We start from the raw sequence: 23215 nt of genomic DNA, 5'->3' as shown, positions 1-23215 counted from the left end.
GCAGCCGTTTTTCGAAACTACAGAATCCTTACATTTTTGAAACTCAAAATATCTTTTGGATATTGTATATTAGCAAAGACATAGATACATTATCTATATCTCTGGTATTAGCAAGTTAGTACGATTTAACTGCCTGGTACAATTTTCATTATTAAGAATCTAACGAAAATGGTAATCATGATCAGTTACCCAGGAATATGGTCTACTATTAAAACACATCGTTAAACATATTATAAAGTCAACATATTTATTCATTTCACCATCCTCTTTATGTAATATCTTATTCAATTACACAAACGTTTGGCAATTTCAATCTGCCAATCTAAAAAGAGAAAGGATTAACATCTTTATATCCCTCTATGATTGTACTTAATCGTATCGGCATTGTCCGACGTATCCCCCAATGACGTCATACAAGGGTGACAACTTGAATACGGTCTTAAATGAAAGGGTCTATACATTTCTGTAGCATTAAAAAGAAAATTTATAGGATTCTATTTAACTAATGGAATAGATACATATTGCAATCTTTAATCCTTGCTAAAAAAAAACAATATAAAGCTCAGATAAAAATCTGTACATGTACAATTAAGAAACAGGGAAATAAAATATTTAAAGCCTTGTGTATTTTGGTTCTGTATTTAATCAATAAATGATTACTTAGAAATAACGCAAAACATATTTTGAAGCAAATTATTTAAACTAAGTTTAACACAGAAAAGTTTCTTTTAGTTGTTACTTATATCGTTTTTTCTTACATGTTCTTTTAGTTGTTTAAAGAAATATATCAGTGAAATATTAAACTGATATTTCACTGTTTGAAACAGTGAAATTATCAATTTCATATTTTTAACGATTTTGAATTGAAGCCCGTTACTAATATAAAAACATTTTAACCAAACACTAAATGAAATTCGCGCCAAGTAATAATATACTGATTCACTATATATGATATACATGAGGTGACTGCACACGATAAAAGTAAAAGGCGTCCGTCTATATTGTATTTGGGAAAAAGAGGCTCGAACGTTTAGTAAAGTTGATTTATGAATTATGAAATGACAGTGCATGATATATAAAAGTAATAGCCGCTGTGTAGTAAGTAATTTTGACAAGATCACTTTTGCATCTTAAAAAATCTACACTAGTTGCTCGACGATATTATATCAATTGTTATATTAGAACTGTCTTTCCTTCTTGTGTAAAAGGCCTTACTTGTGTTGGATCATTGTAAAGACAAATACGCATCTCAAATAAACATTTTCTGATATTCTTAATTTCAAACCTGGAATCACTGAATTGGTTAAAGATAGTTCTATAAGCATATACATGTATATTTATGAAATTAAAATATCAGGTATGGATCATGACAGTCCATCGCACGAGCAATGGTCAAAACAAGTGAACGACAACGCCATACTATATATGACTATGACAATGAAAGTTGCGCAGCACGATGCGTGTCAACACAGAATTAGTCCTGCGTAATTTCACGACGAAAACGAAATTAAATCTGTGGAAACAACAACACAAGGCCATAATTAGGACGAGGTTAGATAAACGTGCTTTCACACAAAACAGTGTTCTCAGAATCGTCCTTAAGTTTTTTTGTTTTTGTTTTTTAAATTGTTAAGACCGCAGCTTCGACAAATGTTGAATCTTTCTTGAACGCAAGACATAAGAAAACGAAGAATGCTTTCAAGATTTTATTCGTAAATCTATCGCAGACATGTCTTTAATTGTTGTGTGGCCATGACTTAAGATTAAATGAATGTAAGAGCTGTTATCATGAAGAAGCGTTGACCTGATTGGTGATATTAAGATCATAGTGTAAGTGGTTATAGAAGAATGAGGATCGTTCTGTGTCTTCTTGTTCTTTGTTGCACATTTGTAACTTGTGAGTTATATTGTATATTGCTAATGTAACTTGTGCATTATATTATATCTTGTTTATATGTAACTTGTGCATTATATTATATCTTGTTTATATGTAACTTGTAAGTTATATTATATCTTGTTTGTATATAACTTGTGAGTTATATTAAAGCTTATTATTGTAACGTGTGAATTATTTTCTTTCTTTCTAATGTAACATACGAGTTATATTATATCTTGCTAGTTTTATCATATCTTACTTATGTAACTCATGAGTCATATTGTATATTCCTATTGTATCGTGTGAGTGATATTATATTTTGCCAATGTAACTTACGAGTTATATTATATCTTGTTAATGTAACATATGAGTTATACTATCATGCTAATGTTACGTATGAGTTACAATATCTTGCTAATTTAGCATATGAGTTATAATAACTTGCTAATGTAACATATGAGTTATAATATCTTGCCAATGTAACATATGAGTTATAATAACTTGCTCATATAACATATGAGTTATAATATCTTGCTAATGTAACATATGAGTTATAATATCTTGCTAATGTATCATAAGAGATATAATATCTTGATAATGTAACATATGAGTTATAATATCTTGCTAATGTATCATAAGAGATATAATATCTTGATAATGTAACATATGAGTTATAATATCTGGCTTATGTAACATATGAGTTTTTAACTTGTGAGTTATATTTCATCTTGTTAATGTAATGTGTGAGTAATATTATATATTGTTAAAGTAATGTGTGAGTTATATTATATTTTTTAATTTAATGTGTGAGTTATATTATATTTTACTTATCAAACATGTTTGTATTTTATATCTTGGTAATGTAACGTGTAAATCATGTTATATTATGACTTACTTTTGTGAACTTGTGAGTTAATTATGTTACTAATTTAGTTTTTTACATGCTTGCAAGATTAGAAAGTCTATTTCAGCATGATGATAACTCGAGTTGCAATCTTGATGATGAAATTGATCCAATAAACCAAATAAGTGATGCCTAAATATTTAAACAAATTAATATAGAAAAAATAATTTTGAAGTTGGTATGCATTCCTGTAGACAACTCTTGTTTTATTTGAACATTTGACTGAAACTGAACTAGTATTGATGTGTAATAGAGAAAACAAAATGCTTAAAGAACGTCCAAAACCTACAAACTTGACACCGTCTTAATAAAGTATCATCAAATGATACAATTTTGAAATAAGAATCATCCGTAGAAGTGTTCATGCTCTGCAAAGTAAAATCAAACTTAAAGGGAACCATCTGATGTGTTTTGACATGAAGGTTAATATTGCTGCTGTCTTTTATCTGTGTTGTTTCATTTTCGAAGTATGTGTACCACAAATGAGATTATTCTGGTAAAAACTTTAATTATCTTTTGCTTCTTATATGCCCGAAAAAAAATTCGGACATATTATGTTATACCCCTATGGCGTCCGTCCGTTAGCAATTTGGTTTCCGGAGCATAACTTAAGTTCCGTTTTGCCAACAATATTCAAACTTCATCGGATGATTGTCAATATTAAGTAAAAGACCCCTATAATTTTTTGGGTCACAAGGTCAAAGGTCAAGGTCACTATAACATTAAAACTGAAAACGGCTTTAGCTCAATAACTTAAGTATTAATCAACCTACAGCTGTAAAATTTTATAGGATGAACAGCCATGTCCAATACATGACCCCTATTGATTTTGGGCCATAAGGTCAAATGTAATGGTCACAATAACCTTAATATTGAAAATTGTGATTTCCGGAGCATAACACAAGTTCGATTTTGCTTACAGTGTTCAAACTTCATGGGATGATTGCCTATAGTGAATAAAAGATCCATATCTATATTGGGATCATAAGGTCAAAGGTCATTATCAAATGACCTTAATATTGTTAACAGTTTTACAACTGTTAAACTTGATATGATGATCACTTATATTGAGTACATGATTATATGCCCTAAAATAATTATGTATATATATATTAGAGATTCTTCAGCTATAAACTGAAAGAGGTTATACTTTATTTTAATGTGTTTATGTATCAATTCCTTTGTATTTCCTTTATAAACGGAGACAATGAAGGATGGCTATTTTACAGAAGTCACATTTTTTTGTTTATTCATTCATTCATTCATTCATTCATTCATTCATTCATTCAAGACTTACACTTTTCGGGCATATAATGCTCCGCCTAGCGGTGATCTTGTTTCAATTTCAAGGGCAACAATTGGTGTATATAACAGTTTCAGATTTTGTGTTCCATAAAACTATGATTTTTTCCTACTTTTTACTGACTAGGCAATGGCGTTCGCTGTTTCGAATGCAAAGATGTGCCTTATCCACGTGATTGTTCAAATGCCGTAACTTGCGGTCAGCATGAGGTAGGACATTTCATTATAAAAACTATATTGCAGTTTCAGGTTAAGAGCATCATTTTATGTTTGTGGTGCATCTTTATAAATGCTCATTTTTTTATTTAAAGTCCGATGTGATTTTATAATAAATATACATTTGTATGAGAAAACAAACAAGAAATACATGTTTAAACATAATAACAGAAAAATGACATATGACATAAAGTATCATCAAGTGCAATAACGAGCATTGATAAAATGCATAAATCCTTTATCGTAAACATATAAAATATTTGTGTATAAAACATGTTAACAAAACTGTTAATACAGCGTTTGTTTTACAGCAATGTTCAACAGAGCAGTTTAATTCAAGTGGTAATATTGTATATAACACCGGGTGTTTGGCCACTGATGTAAGTTTTCTACCAACATAAAATGGTATATTTGGTATCCAGAAAACAATATTGCTAATCTTAAAGCATAATAAATATCTAAATCAGGATTGATATGGACATTATGCCCATTAAAGTGTATATAGACCAATTTTACAATACGATTTTCCATAGCAACCGATGTTGCATTTTGCGTATGCGCATTCTGCTTAGGGCAAAAGCGCAATAACGATAGACTTCATTTAGCGTACTTAAAGGCTATAAAAGACGTGATTATAAGTTTTGTCACCCTGAAAACAGATTTTTTTGTGATAAATTAAAGCGTTTAAAACTTTAAACGTGAATTGATATTTATGACAGATATACAAAGTTAGCAGGACTAATAATTCAATGACCAAAAGTCCTGTTCAAGGTATCATACAATGACTTTTTCATCAGTTATCTAAATTGAAACAGCAGGGTGTTAAAGATACAATTTTATTACCCATGTATTAAATATTACACACTTGGTATATTGGCAAGGCGATAAGTGTCAAACAGATTGACACGTGATCGAGTGACCGCTTAATTGTTATTTGCCAGCTATAGTTTTCAGTATCATTCAACCGGGACGTTTTAGTACCATGACATATTTAATCATATTGCAATTAATTTAAGTTACTTTTTAAGTTTATACCATCAATGTTTAGTAATTTTGTGAAGTGACAATTAAATAGTGTACGTGGCGTGCATTTTAATGTTTTACGAGAAACCGGATAAAATGTGTGTTATTTCATAACCCGTCTTAACCTATCAAGAGTTTGAAACATTATTTAAATATAGCTATGTGTCTTAAAACGTTTCTGCTTGGCATCACAGTCAAGTCTGTTGAAGGATAATATAAGGTAAGCTGAAAACTAAAAATACATTAATTATCACGTGTTCCGACTTATTTTCAGAATAATAATAAACCTCTATTTTATATGTTATGAAATTTCCTTAGTTTTTATAAGAACAATTTCAACAACAATTGAATTGACTTCTTTATTTGATAATATATCTATTTCGACATTTTTTACAACAATTATCTCATTGTCATGTCCGTGATCGTAAGGGGGAATTATTAAACAATTGTCTTTTCCGTGCCTTTTTGTGGCAATTTTGGCCACAAAGCTATAAATGTATCTTTCATGTTTATGTAAAAAGCTATTTTATATGATTTTCTAATTTTTACCTGAAACTAACTCGGAATTTTCTATGAATCTACTACATTTCTATGTAGGGCAACGCTTTTTTTTTTTTTGCCCTACGCAGATTGCGCATGCGCGAGAAAATACTACTTCCGGTCAATTTTTCATAGCCACGAACCGCGTCGTAAAAAAGTTTATAGTGTGAATTGAGGTGGGAAAATGAGTTTATATTTTGTAAAAAATCCTTATAAATGTTATCATTTACTTTGCACTCACTGAACACAAGGGCATTTCTATAAATATATATTACAATTATAAAAACGAGTGAAACAGTCTTTTTTTTTTATATAAATGCAGGGTTAAATTTTATCCTAATCATTTTTCAATATCAACTATTGGTCAATTACCCCTAAAACAGTAAATCTTTTGATATTTATAGTCAATAGAAAAAATAATTCCTTCAAAATTAGAATCATTTCACAGAATAGTATTGGTATAACATTTGTACTGTTTTGTATAATTATACGATTATTTTAAACAATGAAATTAAACGCATTATGCAATCATGATCAAGTAATCTTTAATTAGATACTTTACGAATAAGCATTGCATAAACAATTGATGTCAACCCCAACCCCTCCTGAAAGATGGTGAACAACGCATGTACAAATGGCTACTTAATGAAATGATGTCAATGCTATATAATATTTATGTTCATTGTATGACAAGTCCATTATGAATTGGAAAAGATATGTAACAGATCATTAGGACTTAAGCCCCTTGCATTATTTTATTTTTTCGAAATATTTAATATTATGTATTTAATTTCTAACAGAGATGTTCGACGGCAAATTCATTGATACTCGGTAAGAGATCAGCAAACATCACACTAAGGACCACTGGTGATATATCGACATGTATTGAATGTTGTTCTGGAGAATTCTGCAATAACAAAGGATGCGGAACTGACAGTTAATAGCAAAACAACTTATCATAACATCATTAAAATGCTACTAGTTTATGATGAAACATTTATTGTTTATTCGCTTTCAATTGAAACATCATTAAAATGCCACAAATTTTAGTATATAGACAGTACATGATATACATTCTATTGCTCATTCGCTTTCGAAATGAAATATACTTAGAAACTTTTAAGCACATTTATTAGATTTCATGTAGAATCATGTGACTGAAAATTTGCATAATTTATTACTACAATCATTCTATTATTTAAACGCTGTCATTGATGGCGATTGATAGATTTTGAATTTAATTTGAATTTTATTTAAAATTTGTTTGAAGCCGTGCCAATAAATCAAAGAGGACCATATTGCTTCAGTTGCGATGCGCTAATCGATCCAAAAGCTTGCAGCAAAGTGTCTGTTTGTGCTGTAAATGAGGTAAACACATGCCCTCATTATATCTAAAAATCTCTTTATACTGTAACATCCTTGTAAGAAATCAAATCCCTGAGTAAAATATCGTTTATATCTAAGAATGTTTACACACATAATATTTTTGAAAGCAAAACTACATAAACTATATATATCTTGTGTCTGTATAGCTAAAATTGATTTTAAATTTATTGAAGGAATGTTTGTTGTATAGCCCTGCTGAATACAATGGTCTACCGGAAACAGTTTACAAAAGTCAATGCGAAAGTAGAGCTGTAAGTTAATATTAAAACTAGTCTTACTTACACTCATTCTCTTTGTTGTAGTGTAACTTGTTAATAAATCTACAAGACCATGTGGAATTGTTAAATGTTTAAAGTAATATTTAAACCATTTATATAATTATAAAAAAAGACATAAAAAAAATACTGACAAAAACACATATTGCTTGTATACTAAGAATAGAATATCATGTCTTACATATATGACAGCAAAAAACTTAAAGATTGAAAAGGTTGAAATAAATAATAAAGAATGAAATCAAAAAAGGAAAATCTTTGAATTACTTCTTATCCGATCAAAAAGTTTTGTTTGTCTAAAATAACTTATTCTCACTATACTTTCAGGCATGCGATGTAATGACTTCAGCGTTCACAAACACAAAGTGTCCTCCTTCATGTTGTAAGACTGACTTCTGTAATGATAAATGTGGAAACCCTACAAACAACACTATGTCTACACCCGTACCTGCCAACACACAAGGTCACGTGTCCAATCAACCAATCGTCCAAGTGACAACTCAGACACCAGTCATTGTAACTTCTCAAGGTATCATGATGACAAACTCATTTGTCTATTTTACTTGCACTTAGATATAATAGTTTCAGACTTAAAACAAAACTTTGAAGTAAACTTCACTAGAGTCTTTTGAGTTTTAATGAGGTTTAATCTTCTGAACTTCGGAAACTAAAACTTCAGTTAGGATTTACATTTTTTTTTCAGTATAACGAACTGAAAATAAAATTTATTGAAGCTCATTGTAGTACATAAAATCATTTAGAAAAAAGGGCATATCCCCATTTATAAACAAACTTGACATTTGATTATATAAAATTAGATAGAGTTAAAGAAATTCAATATATTATATACAGGTTCCTGTAAACAAGATCATTTATATGATGACATCACTGGGATGTGTATCAAGATTGATGAAACCAGGCTACTTAATCACGCTGATGCCAAGAAAGCTTGCGAAGCCATTGGTGACCATTTAGTTACCATAGATATGCACGAGAAGACAGTGTTTATAGAAAATATGATAATGCGGCATTCAAGTAATTTTCAATTTTCTATTAACATTTATTTTAAATTAATGTTTACTAACATTGTGTAAACGTAAGCAACGTAAGTTACAATTCAACAACATATTTTTCTATGTACTCTAACTATAAATTCAATTCAAAAAGCTACTTCAACAAATAGACTAGGTGAGAAATAATTACAGATTTGTAGCTTGTGGAGATTTGATACTAAAAACGAAAATAAGGACTTTAGCTCACTGAAAAATCCATGATTTACAAATCATGTACGAAGCATTTGAAAACACCAACATAGTGCGTTTGCGACAAGCATGGATCAAGACCAGCCTGCTCATCCGCACAGTCTGATCAGGATCCATGCTGTTCGCTTACAAACCCTATAACATGTATTGAAACTGATAGCGAACAGCATGGATCCTGATCAGACTGCGCGGATGCAAACACTGGTCGCAAACGCACTGGTCGCAAACGCACTATGTTGGTTTTGTTATGACGCGGCTCAAATCATGTACGAAGCATTTCTGTTACAGATTTAGAAGCGTCTAAAAGGCTGTACTGTATAGGAGCATTCGATAAACACGACAACAGTGTATTCTACTGGCCTAACGGACATCAGATTTTCTACACGAACTGGGGAGGTGGTGACGAGGTTGCCCACAATCGTCAACCGGATGATAACAAGCATAGCCCACAAAATTGTGTTATAATATACGGACCTGATTATTATCGCTGGCATGTCGACAAGTGTGAAAACAAATGGCATTTTATTTGTGAAGACCGTACTACCCTAAAAGCAAATATCGCACACCACACAGGTTGTTTTTATTTCACTAATTTATTTTATTAACTCCGTTAACATGTTTAGAACAAAAATGACTTGATGGTTTTGACCAAATTACTGAAAGAGAAATTATACTATCTATTTTGCAGTTAATTATTTTTCAATACTTTTTTTTCGAAACAAAAGTTAAATATATTTGCATGGCGAATTAAAGTATTCACAAGAAATATAACTCAAATGAATCCACATGTAATATTTCAAATATCAACTGAACTTTGCAAAGGTACTTCTGTTCTATTGTTTTATTTGAACTATAATGTATAACAAATAAAAATCAACATTTAGTTTATAGCATTTTAGCGTATATTAATTATTTTAAAACATGAAAAGTAGCTATGACACTATTCCCGACATGACCAACATTTAAAACAGAATAAATGTGGGTGCTAAAAAGAGGATGAAAGAATAAATATATGTAAATACATTACAAAAAAAACAATCAAAACAAAAGAATGTATCAAACTAAAGCCTAACAACAAAATATTCCACAATGGGCAACTATCTTATAAATAGTCCGCACAAGTGACAGTGCTAAATAGTTGCACAGTGCAATGCAAATAACACATGTTTAAATCTATTTGCAACAATGTAGAATCGGCTTTATGTTCTTGATAATCATCACATTCTGTTTTCAAATTTCAGGGGCGACTGACACTGTGACAAATCCGATACCTACTCACCATACGAACACATTTCAATGCGACACACATGACGGTTATATGGATTTAGAAAGAGACGGTACACATCTATGTGTGAAAATTGTGACACATAAACGGAACTGGGACGGCGCTCGATCAGATTGTAAACATAGTGGTGGTGATCTTGTTGTGTTGGATACAAGCGTTAAAGCGCGAATGATGAGAATGAAATTAGTTCACGACGGTCATTGTAAGTTAAAAATGTTGACGATTGTCCATTCTGTTCAAGACGATCTTTTCCACACTTACAAAATCTGCTGAAAAGAGTTTGAACGATATAAGTACGAAATTGTTTCATAGAATAATGTCATAATATCAACGGTATATTATTTTAACAAAACTATTTGATGCACATTAGCTTATTTTATTATTTTTACAGAAAATGTATCATATAAAAACATATATTTTCTTGCCTTGCAAGTAATATTTCACATGACGGAACCGTTCATGCATTTAAGGACATGGAATTTGAATAAAATAATAAAGATATTTTACATAACTAAAACCCATTTAAGTCTTTAACGTTTGACATTCAATAGTGCTTTTGAAAATTGCGTCATCATTTACTTGCCATGACGCATACAAAACATTTAAGGCGTGTAAAAAGCTAAATATTCCGAATGAATCTGATAAAAATCGTTCAACGTATGATGAAGCAACTGAAAATAGTATCACATTAAAATAATGATTGATTAATTAAAAGGCATTCATCAAATGTTAACTCTAGCTTCAACGGACATTCTTTTTACAAAATAAACCTATGTCAGACTATATTTTCTTTTAGATAACCACCAGACTGGTTTTTGGATAGGAGCAAAGGATTTTCACCTAACAAACAAATTCTCTTGGGTTAATAATCACCCAGTAACCAATGGTGACTGGTACAGCGGTCAACCAAACCACCACGACGGGGGACACGACCAGGATTGTGCTTGCATGTGGAGTACGAACGAACACTATCACTGGCACGATGATTACTGTGCTAAAACACTTGGATACATATGTGAACGAAAGTAGAATTGCTTGCACTTACTTTTTGAAAAACGATGACTTTTCGCTGTTAAATTGCATTGTGTCTTTCATTTAGACATATATCAAACAATTACAGATGCAGTAAATAATTAGAAATAAAACACATTTTTACAAACTTGTATAAATATACTTATCATTTAACCAATGTAGCTATTTAAGAGAACAGTGGAGCGCCGTGTAAAGCTTGGCTTAAATGTACCAATTTGTTTAGTAGAAAATGTTTTGTTGTTTTAAGTTTTGAATAACGACAGATGACTGTTAACGAAAGACGAATGACTGATGCTTTGGTAATTCTACGGTGCCATTTAAGTGCTTTTTATAATGTCGTCGGTCGCTATAATAAATCGACACATGTCAATAGGAACTGGCATCGCGACAATGCAATACGACGCTTAACAATGCGAAACGATGCTTTACAGTGCCAAACAAAATACCACACTATTATGTGGTAATGTCTCATTTCTAATAAAGCGACATTATAAAATGTCACTTTGCATTGCCGATTGTCGATTCGCATTGTCGTGCGTGATTTCTCATTACAGCGGTATCACTTCGCATTATCCCTATATATGTCACTTCGAAATGTTTAGTGTCGTAGTCTGTATTTCTGCTGACCAAGACACTTGACAATGCAATTCGACATTCTACAATGTGAAGCGATAATATCAAAATGTAACGTTTTTTTATTATTTCTTTCTTTCCCCATAGGCTACCACAGCCAACAATGGCAATAGTGTAATTCCGCATTGCCAAGCGCTCAAAACTAGTATTTTCTGTGCTTATCATCTATATTTGTCTATAATTTTGACGTGTTTCAAATTATACCGGAACAATTTTCCCCAAATTTATCTTTGCAACTTCAAGATTGATATAATACTACAAGACAACATGTAAGTTTGCAAAATAAACAAAAAGAAAGGTCACAGTAATCAAGATATAATATATATCTCAGTCGAGTGTCAGGTTCGGAATTTTTTCGTAACTTTGATATTTTTTGTTTTGCTAAATGTTTGCGATCTTGAAAGAGTTTGCCCGCTAGAAGTAACTGTGGAAGTCTAGTCGAAGGTTTTCGTTGAAATAGCATCCTGAACAGGCGAGGCGTTTCATATTGTCGTTAAAAGCGACACGTTTCTTGTTTCAAATCAAAGCAAAACGAACGCATTTCAGTAAGGGCTTGTTGAAAGCCTTAGCTTGAAAATTACTTCCAGGCCATCGTAAAGTATTTTTCTGTGTAAAACCCATAAGCCGCACGTAAAATGTGAACTACCTGCTATCAAACAGACTTCAGTCGTCTTTTTTAATAAATTTCGATATACTGTTAAATGACTTAATCGATAAGTCGTAAAACTGTACATGCTGCCGCTGATCTGAAAATGTCGACTACAGTATATCGGGAAAATTCATAAATGTTCACACAAAAAATCGGCGCTAAAAATTTGCCAATGGCATTGTGACATTTCAGATATTTTCAAAAGTTCGCGCTGGAATTGGAATGTGTCTCCTGCGTCTGCTTGACAAGCCGTGCCCTGTTTGATGTTTCATTAGGTAACCACACTTTGGAACTTACAGTGCTAATACTAGTGATGGTGTTAGTGACTTTTACATCGTAACTCTGTCATCTTTTAACAATTTAGATTCACAGTGAATTAACAGTTCATATTCTGTATTCTTCTGCAAAAGTAATTCTTTTAATTTCAAGATCGCTCAAGTCTTAATTGTATGCAATGTACCTGCCTAACCTTGCACATTCAATTGCCTTTTAGATAATTTTGTCATGGAAAGACGCATGCTTGACCTCATCCAAGGTCAAAGCGTTTCATTCGGCTTCATACGACACGAAAGTCTTATTCCTCTTCCAAATTGCGTTGATTGTTGTTTTTAACTGTTCAAACGTGTTTAGTTGTTTGTCTAATATCCTTCCTGGTCAGTCTGTAAAAGTTGCATAGTTCGGTTTCAATGTAGAACATGTTAAATGTTTATGCTGCGCAATAAAATGGGTTGAATATAATTTGATCCAACATACAAAACAAACAATTTATTTAATTATTTCATGCTTTTATATGGGTTTTAAGTATGTTTTACTGATGTTTTTGCCTCGTAAACATAAGCTCTCATTTATTACGTCATCAAACCATATTATTAAAACAAATAATGTAAACTTTAACGAATGACGTTATGTTTATGTGCAGATTTCCATGTGTTTCTTGTAATCAAGTACGCTTTATTCTCGACGTGGTGTATTGCTGACGATATTTCCACTTTTTAAAATTACATGTATAGTCATTTTATTCGCATTCACATGTTGTCCGGCTACTGTGAAAATTATATTTTATAACTTAAACGTGAAATCATTAGCGTGTAATAATTATTCTTTACCATCCTACGTTGTTGAATTTAAACCGTTTCTTCCAGGTTTTTGTTTGGTGCCTTCTTGGTGTCCTACTTGGGTGTGTCCGGGGGCAGCGTCCTGTGAACGTTGCCTTTGCCTTGTTGATCTTAATTTTTGTTATTTTAAACGTCATTCGACATCGGTGCAGTACTCTTTGCGATAACGCATGTCAACATTTCCTCAACGTACACGCATGTTTAACCACGAGTATACGGTGTTGATTTATGAATTATGAAATGACAGTGTATGGTATATAAAAGTAGGAGCCGCTAGGTAGGAAGTCATTTTGATAAGATCACTTCTACTTTTGCATCTTGAAAAATTCTACACTAGTTGCTCGACGATATTATATCAGTTGTTATATAAGAACTATTCCTTCTTGTGTAAAAGGCCTTACTTTGGTTGGATCATTGTTACGAAAAATACGCATCGCCAACAAACATTTTCTGTTATTCTTAAATTCAAACTCTTTTTCCATGGAATCACTGAATTGGCTAAAGATAGATCTATAAGCATAAACATGTATATTTATGAAACCAAAACATCAGGTATGGATCATGACGGCCTATCGCACGAGCAGGGCAAAACAACGGTACGACAACGCCATACTACATATGACTATGACAATGAACGTTGCGCAGCACGATGCGTGTCAACGCAGGATAAGTCCTACGTAAATTCACGACAAAACGAAATTAAATCTGTGGAAAAAACAACACAAGGCCATAATAAGGACGAGGTAAGAGAAGCGTGCTTTCACACAAAACAGTGTGCTCAGAAACGTCCTTAATTTTTTTTAATTGTTAAGAACGCAGCTTCGACAAAAAATGAATCTCGCTTGAACGCAAGACATTAGAAAACGAAGAATGCTTTCACGATTTTATTTGTAAATCTATCGCAGACATGTCTGTAATTGCTTTGTGATCATGACTTTATGCTTACCAACAACCAACATGTTTGCTTTGAGCAAAACTTTTCTGTGACATGGAAGTGTATTTTTTCTTTGTCTTTTTTCCTTCATTGTTGTCACTACAAATGTAATATGTTCAGGATTCAGTATATCGGGAAAGGGGGATGTCACGTAATTAGTACTAGGTTTAACTATGCATGTCTACATAACTAACCTGTCGTCGTCGGTCATGCGTATGGATTCGTGCTTACTTCTCCCTAATGGGTAATTGCACTGTGGCAGATACTAATTCAAAATAATGAAAAACTCGAACAGCTGCGTAACGAATAAAATATTATACAAGAAATTAAGTGTCGAGGTTACATTTTGAGATCATAAGTGGACCGGGTAATTGATGGAGAGAAACCAAGTAAATTATTTAGTAATCTTGAAAAAAGCAATTATGTTAATCACAAAAATCATGAAAACGATGGTACTTTGATAACAAAAAAGAAGAAATCTTAAACGAAACCGCATTTTTTAATGAATCCTTATATACGTGTACGTCACATGGCTTAGAGGATAATATGTTTTTAAACTTTGTTAAAGATATAAACATTCCAACATTATCAAATACAGTGTCAAAACCGCTCGAGAGTAAAATCAGACTAGAAGAAGCATCTACCGTTTTATAGAATATGAAAGTCCAGGCTCATCTGGATTTTCAGCAGAATTTTATAAATGTTTTTGGAACAGAATTGGCGTATTTGTTTGCAGGGCTCTAAACCATGCTTTTTTATCCGGAAACTTATATGTAACACAAACACAGGGTATAATAACATGTATCCCTAAAGGTGATAAGACAAAACATTTTTTTTTTAAAAATTGGCGACCGATAACACTGCTTAATACAATTCATAAAATTGGTTCTGGATGCATAGCGAATAGAATAAAAATATATTTAGACGAACTTATTAACACTGACCAAAACGGACTTATAAAGGGCAGATTTATAGGAGAAAATGTAAGACTAATTTATGATATAATGCAATATACAGAGGAGAATAACATTTCTGGGCTTTTACTCCTTATCGATTTCGAAAAGGCTTTTGATTATGACTTAAACTACAAATCTAAAATTGCAAAAGCAGAAAATATTTTTGAAATGCGGAAGAGAAGAATAATTACACCAATTGGAAGAATAAGTGTCATTAAAACTCTTGTACTCTTTAAACTCTTTAATAACTTGTTTTTTTCTTTGCCTAATCCTCCAAAATCTTATATTCAACAAATAGAAACTTTATTCTTTGGGTTTATATGGCAAGGTCCGTGCAAAGTTTAAAAAGACGTTTTGGTGAAAAAAGATGGAGGTCTTGACATGATAGATTTAAATGCATTTATATCTGCATTAAAAACTACTTGGATTAGACGAATCATTACGAGCAAAGGAAAATGGCTAGATATTGTTTCTAAACTAATAGATATAGATAAATTATTAAATTGTGGCTCTCATTACCCAGAAACCATAGCGAAATCCTGTACAAACTTATTTTGGAAAGATGCTTTAAATGCTTTTGTTCAATTATGTGAAAAAAATATCCCATGTTCCGATAAAGTGTTGGAATATCCATTATTTTATAACCCAGATATATTGATTGGTAAAAAAAGTATATTTTTAAAGTCATGGTTTTATGCCAGTGTATAGGTGACTTGTTTTACATGAATGGAGATTTATATGAGATCCATGAAATCAATAAAATTTATGATTTGAGTGCTAATTTTTTGCATTTTCAAGGCATATGTAACGCAGTAGTTAAATCTCTTAAAAGTGTTGGTTATTCTATTAGTAGTTTAAAAAATATATATAATGAATATTATATTCCACCAATACTCTCTCAGATTTTAAAAATTGAAAAGGGTTCACAGCCTATGCATAATATATTAAAATCAAATAACTGTTTAGCTGTTTGTAAACTTAAATGGGAACAAAAACTTGATACTAATTTGAAGATAAAGAATGGAATACATTTTTTTCACTTATTTTTGAAACCACTAAAAACAAATTTACAATGGTTTCAATACAGAATTGTACATATAATACTTGGCACAAACGAACTTTTTTATAAGATACAATACAAAGATAATCCAAACTGCAGTTTTTGCAACAAATTTTCTGAAAGCTTGGAACACCTTTTTTGGGACTGTGAAGTTGTTTTTGATTCATGGTCTTTTTGAAAATACTCATTTACATTTGACAAGAATAGAATTTCTTTAGGAATACAAAATGTTGATTATGAAACTAATCTTTTGCTTTTATTTGTAAAGAAGTATATATATTTTTGTAAAATGAATTTTAAAAGACCGACTATAGAGGCTGCTAAGCATTATATTAGGTACCAATACCAAATCGAGAGAGAAACACAAAAAATTATTAACAAGGTAGATATTTTTGACAAACAGTGGGACAGTTTGAAATATATTTTCATTTCTTCATATCAAGATTAGTATGTGAGTGTGGACATTGTGTTATTGATTATGTATTATTATTATTTTTGAACAAAATGACTAGAAACAGTTTTTATTCATTAGACTACAGGTTACAAAACTATATATTGAAAAGTTAATTGAGATTATACATTAATCACAGGCTTCTATTTTTTTAATGTACCTTGTGTGCTTGTTTGTTTGTTTGCTTATATATATGTATGTCTTTGTATGTATGTTTGTATGTATGTATTTATCTATGTTCAAAATAAACGGGGTTACCCTTTAAGGGCCTCAAATAAAATTGTACTGTGGCATGGCAGATGGCGATTGGTTTATTCTACAATGGTACGTAAGGGAATAGAAGTCTCAAATGATAATTAGTTATCCGTTCTTAATTTTGTATTACAAGCTAATGCTTATTCTATTAATGTTTAAACGTACGCTAAACTCCTTGATCAGTTTTCTGATGGTATCCGTTAATAATGATAGCTTTTCTTCTGTAGCTGTAGGTGTAACCGTGTGCAAACTATTTGAAATGTATACAACTATCGATAATTATCGATAACTATCTTAGCCCCGAGCTAATATATGTCACTCCTCTATTGTTGTCCTTAAGTGGAGATATTGAATAAAAATCCGGGTCCAGGCGAATCTAATGATGATTGTCTATCTATCCTTAGTCAAAATATAAGAAGCATTAGGAATAAGTTAAATTATGTCAAAGATAACTGGCTTGATTTTGATATGCTTCACAGAGACACATCTTGATAACATAGTTTAGACCGACGATATTAAACTAGATAATTTTTCCACGTTTTACCGTAAAGACGGTACACGTCAGTCTTGTGGTATACTAGTATATGTTTCAGACCAATTTATCTAGAAACGAAAATTTGAATTACAGGACTATTTACAAGAATAATTTTGGATTGAATTAAGAAACAAGCACACTAAGCAACATATTTGTACTGTTTGTAGACAACCAAATGCCCCCGTCGAATTTTGGAATAAAATGAATATTTGTTTAGAAAAAGCCCTTGAACAATGTAGCCGAATAATTTTAGTTGGGGATGTAAATGAAGATCAGTTGAACCTTAATAATCACAAATTTAAAGATGTTTAATGTTAAACGACCTTAAGAATATAATTAGAGAATCGACTCAAGTAAATGCAATCGCCTCAACATTAATTGACCCAATAGCAATTAGTAATAATATCCATGTTTACGAACTGGAATAATTCCCACACCGCGCGACATCAGTGACCATTTTGGAACCTACATGTTTACCAAATAAATAAAAGAATCATGTAAAACATATAAAAGACGTGTATGGAATTATAATAGAGGAAATTTTCAGGAACTTAATAATCTCATACAAAATAATGATTGGTCATTTCTTAATTTAAACTCAGTACATGAAGCCACCGAATTGTTAACTTCTAGTATTCTTAGATTAGCCGAAAATTGCATTCCAACGCGATTTGTAACTATTAGACCTAAGGACAAACCGTGGTATGACTCAGTAATTCGTAGAACTTCCAGGCAGCGTGATCGCTCAAAGAAAAAAAGCAGTTAGAACTAATTCGATTTTTGATTGGAACACTTGCAAACATTTAAGAAAAAAAGTCAATAAATTAAAAAAAACATGCTAAAGAACAATTTTTAATAATCTTGAGTATTCATTGGAGGAGGCAAGTGTAAATGATCTAAAACTTTATTGGAAAACAGTTCAGTTATTAATTAAAGAAAATTCAAATGCGTTTAATTCAATACCAACCTTATTAGTAGATGAAAATGGTAATGAACAACACTATGAAACTGATGCCGAAAAAGCAAATTGCTTAAACGAATATTTTATATCAGTGTCGCATATTGATACAACTTCCACTCAACTTCCGGTATTTGATGATATAAGTCATAAAATTTTAAAAGAAACAAAACTAACTATTTGTAAGCTATTATGTATTTTATTTAATAGATCTCCTCGAGAAGGTGTTTATCCTAATATATGAAAATTTGCAAAAGTTATGCCCCTTTTTTAAAAAAGAAATAGAAATAGTCCTTATTATCGCCCAATATCATTAATTAGTTGTGTAGGTAAAGTGATGGAGCGAGTAATATTCAAACATATTTACAACAATCTACATTCAATCAATTTGATATATCTCTGACAGTAAGGTTTTCTCCCTGGACAATCAACTGTTTATCAATTAATAGACATTTATTATCAAATTTGCGAATCTTATGACAAAAAGCTATCGACCTGTATTATTTTTTGTGATATATCAAAAGCATTCGACAGGGTATGGCATCAAGGTCTGCTTTTTAAACTAAAACAATATGGTTTTTAAGACCAGCTTCTCAGTTGGGTTACTGATTATCTCTCTAAAGGAAACAATCGGTATTTATAGGCTCTGAACTATCTTCCATCCTTAATATATCTGCAGGCGTCCCTCAAGGCTCAGCCCTTGGGCCTCTATTGTTTTTGATTTACGTCAATGATATTGCTGAAAACTTACTTTCTATTACTCGTCTTTTTGCAGACGATAGCTCTTTAGCTGTTTCTTCAAACAATATCGGCTTCATTGAAACAACTTTAAATTGTGACCTAAATATCATTAAATAATGGTCTAATCAATGGCTTGTGAGTTTCAATCATAATAAAACTGAAGTTATGTTTTACTCTTCAAACACAAATCCTAAGCCAATATTATTCTTTAATAACAATCGTCTTGACTTTGTTGATCATCACAAACATTTAGGCTTGACAATTTCACATGATCTCAAATGGCATGAAAATATCGAAAAAATAATGTTATCAGCGTCAAAAGCTTTAAGTACAATGCGTGCATTAAATTCAATCTTAAACGATCTATTATGAATAAAATATACATCTCTTACATACGTCCGATTTTGGAAAACGACTTAGTAGTGTGGGACAGTTGTACATTAAACGAAAAGCAGTCACTTGAACAATTGCAATACGAAATCGCGCGTTAACTAGGTCTATATCGATAAATTCATTGATCTCTTTCAGACAGACGTAAAATTCAAAAGTAAGTCACTTGTTTACAAAGCAAATGATGGCCTTGTCCCTCATTATCTTGAAGATCTCTTCCCAAGTACTGTTTCAGAAACATCAAACTATCCACTTCGAAATAATAACAATTATGCAACTTTTGCTCGTCGTATTGAAACGTATAATATATCTTTCTTACCTTCAGCAACTGATGCTAGTATTCGTAATGCGGAATCACTAAACATATTTAAAACTTAAATGCAAGAAATGTTTAAAACTCCTATTGTACCTAAACATTTTTTGATAGGTGATAGATTATTATCAGTTTTATACTCACGTATAGGAAACAATTGCAGTGACCTATATGGTGACCTAGTTAGAAATCATCTTAGTGAAAATCCCACATGTCCTTGCGGAAATGTAGTTGAGAATGCTGAGTATTTCTTCTGTAAGTGCCCGAGTTATCAAACGCAAAGAATAACACTCTTTACAGAAACTAGGACGTTCCATCCACAGAATACAAACCTACTGTTACACGGTAGTGATAGCCTAGCATCGAAAGATAATGAAGTTATATTTACTGATGTCCATAAATTTATTAAAACTACAAATCGATTCACTTATACCTAAACATAAACTTATTGTAATCAGTTATACATGTACTTAGCATATTATATAATTATTAATTACAAATACCCTGTACCCAATATAAAGTAAATGCACATAACAGCCTTAACGAAACCCGTGACACATAGGCGTGGGGGTGGTAGATGATACTGAATCCTTGGATCATCCATATTTATAAATTTATAAAATACACGAACGTTGATTTCTATCTGCTCGATTACTTTATTGTATATTGTTAAAAATCGTTTCTCACGATTCATTCCATCAGCAATTATACATGATATACATTATGTTTATGCTATATGCCATTAAGTATTGAATATAGTTTTTTAGTTTCATTATCTACCGGGGAGGGCCGACCGCTAATGTTGTAAGAACTTGAGCCCAACGCGATTGCTTTTGCAGTTTAGAATACATATGAAATTTGTATCTGTATTGTATATACATGTATATAGCAATAAAATATGATTAAACTAAGATGAGTCTTGCTTGAACGCAAGACATTAGATAACAAAGAATGCTTTCAAGATTTTATTCGTAAATTTATCGCAGACATGTCTTCATTTGCTGTGTGGCCATGACTTATCATGACGAAGCGTTGACCTGTTTGATAATATGAATATCATAGTGTAAGTGGTTATAGAAGAATGAGGATCGTTCTGTGTCTTCTTGTTCTTTGTTGCACATTTGCAACTTGTGAGTTATATTGTATCTTGCCTATGTAACTTGTGATTTATATTTTATATTGTTGTAGTAACTAGTAAGTTATATCATATCTTTTTATATATAACTTGTGAGTTATATTATATCTTGCTTATGTAACTTATGAGTTATATTATATCTTGCTTATGTAACTTATGAGTTATATTATATCTTGCTTATGTAACTTATGAGTTATATTATATCTTGTTTATCTAACTTGTGAGCTATATTATTTATTGCTCAAGTAACTTATGTAGGAATATTGCATTTACCAGTAATGTCAATGAACAGGCTCAACCAAATCGAGCCTGCAACATTTTCAATATTGCCGTGGGGATTTTGTGTTTCTCTTGTAGCGTGTATCGAGCTGTTGATTAATTATTCAAGTGCTACAAAATAAAATGATTTTAAACCACAAGATTCTCAAATGCAAATATATAATTTTTCTTGGGATACTTATCCGAAATGATTTGAAATATTTTATATAAATTTTCCTTCTGGTTTCTTAACCTTTTGATTATATATTAACTTAATAAAAAAACTCTAGAAATTATAAAATGCAAAAATAACAATCTTCAACTAATACTTAAATCATTCAAAATATATATTTCAAGAAACAATAAAACTCTATTTACTCTTACTTTCAAACAAACTAAAATTTACATTCCTAAACCTATCTCCTATTTCTAACTTTTATATTTCAAATCAACAAACTCTTATCATAAAACGTTCAAAAACTGATTCTTCTAATAATGTTTTCAAATAAACTCTTCTCTATCAAACACTTGTCCAAGAGGTTTTACTTAGGCAATAAGGTATTTTTAGCACCAGTATCTAAGATGCCTGGCTACTAGTAAATACAATATTACCTATATCCAACTCTTGCAAGGACAACAGGCAGACTAACTATTAAAATCATAAAATATTTTCTAAAGAAGTAAAGATATTTTTAGCACCAGTATCTAAGATGCCTGGCTACTAGTAAATATAATTACAACTTCGATCTTAACGGTCCGGAGCCAAAACCAAATTTACCCAAAATATATTTCTTAAATAATTTATGCCCAAGGAATTTTACAGAAATCATAAAACGTCCTTAGTACCAGAAATCTGAGATTTTTGCGTACCAGTAAGTATTTACGACTTCGTTTCCACTCTCCAACGGACAGGACCAGACTGAATTTTTATTGTGTGTGTTTGGGTTTGTTTACCCTCGCCACCGGAATTTTTACAATGAACTCGCTCTATTTATATGCTTGTGAAGCATCATCTCCGCAGAGAAGAAAAACAATCATTTTGATTGGCTAAAATAATAAAACGTTTCTTGAAACTGATTTTAATTAAACATTTTAAGCGTCTGTCATTTGAAGTAAATTTCCATACAAATTACTGTAATTAAACTAGCAATTCAAAATATAAACACTTTGGATGATTCTCCTAACGTATATCTTTTTGACTATAAAAACAACTAAAATACCTACTGTTTCATGTCAAATTTAATAGATAACTTTATTTATTTTTTAATACAAATGGCGAGCTTATAAAAAGGGGAGGCAATCAAATTTACTACAAAGTACATTTCCGTCACACTCTATTTAATGAGTTAAATTACATCTTGCTTATGCACCTTTCGAGTATTATTGTATCTTGCTAACGTAACTTATGAGTAATATCTTACTCATGTAACTTGTGAGTTATATTATATCTTACTAATGTAATGTGTGAGTTATATTTTATCTTACTAATGTAACGTGTGAGTTATATTATGTCTTGCTAATATAACTCATGAGTTATATTATTTTTCTTGACAATAAAATTTTGGATTATTTTTTTTTTCATGCAAAATGTAACTGTGAGCTATATAATTTGATTTAATTTTTAAATTTGGAAATATTAAAATTTTTATTTTTACTCATTATAGTTCCCCATGTCTGCAAGATAAAAAAAAATCTATTGCAGCATGACAATAACTTGAGAAATCTTGATGA

The 23215-nt window shown here is 31.2% G+C and overlaps 1 protein-coding gene across 3 annotated transcripts in view; it reads left to right on the top strand.

Annotated features, from left to right (window-relative positions):
- Positions 1-1823: 1823 nt before the first annotated feature.
- LOC132747835 (macrophage mannose receptor 1-like) overlaps positions 1824-23215 on the top strand; it is a 31033-nt gene continuing 9641 nt past the window's right edge. Inside the window, exons 1-11 of one of the 3 annotated variants that reach the window (XM_060737361.1) lie at positions 1824-1897; positions 4210-4292; positions 4610-4678; positions 6662-6797; positions 7132-7229; positions 7421-7498; positions 7850-8051; positions 8375-8557; positions 9073-9357; positions 10026-10271; positions 10866-11228. In XM_060737361.1, the coding sequence (XP_060593344.1) occupies positions 1849-1897; positions 4210-4292; positions 4610-4678; positions 6662-6797; positions 7132-7229; positions 7421-7498; positions 7850-8051; positions 8375-8557; positions 9073-9357; positions 10026-10271; positions 10866-11098 (1662 nt within the window). In that variant the 5' untranslated portion in view covers positions 1824-1848 and the 3' untranslated portion in view covers positions 11099-11228. Of the gene's footprint in view, positions 1898-4209; positions 4293-4609; positions 4679-6661; positions 6798-7131; positions 7230-7420; positions 7499-7849; positions 8052-8374; positions 8558-9072; positions 9358-10025; positions 10272-10865; positions 11229-21149; positions 21222-23215 lie in introns of those variants that run through there. The other 2 variants (XM_060737362.1, XM_060737363.1) reach the window with 2 other exon arrangements.

This window comes from Ruditapes philippinarum, unplaced genomic scaffold (assembly GCF_026571515.1).
Source record: "Ruditapes philippinarum isolate M1 unplaced genomic scaffold, ASM2657151v2 ctg3989_1_1_1_1, whole genome shotgun sequence".
Lineage (NCBI taxonomy): Eukaryota > Metazoa > Mollusca > Bivalvia > Venerida > Veneridae > Ruditapes > Ruditapes philippinarum.
Note: the sequence above shows the minus strand (reverse complement) of the source record. Positions and strands in the feature narration are given on the sequence as shown.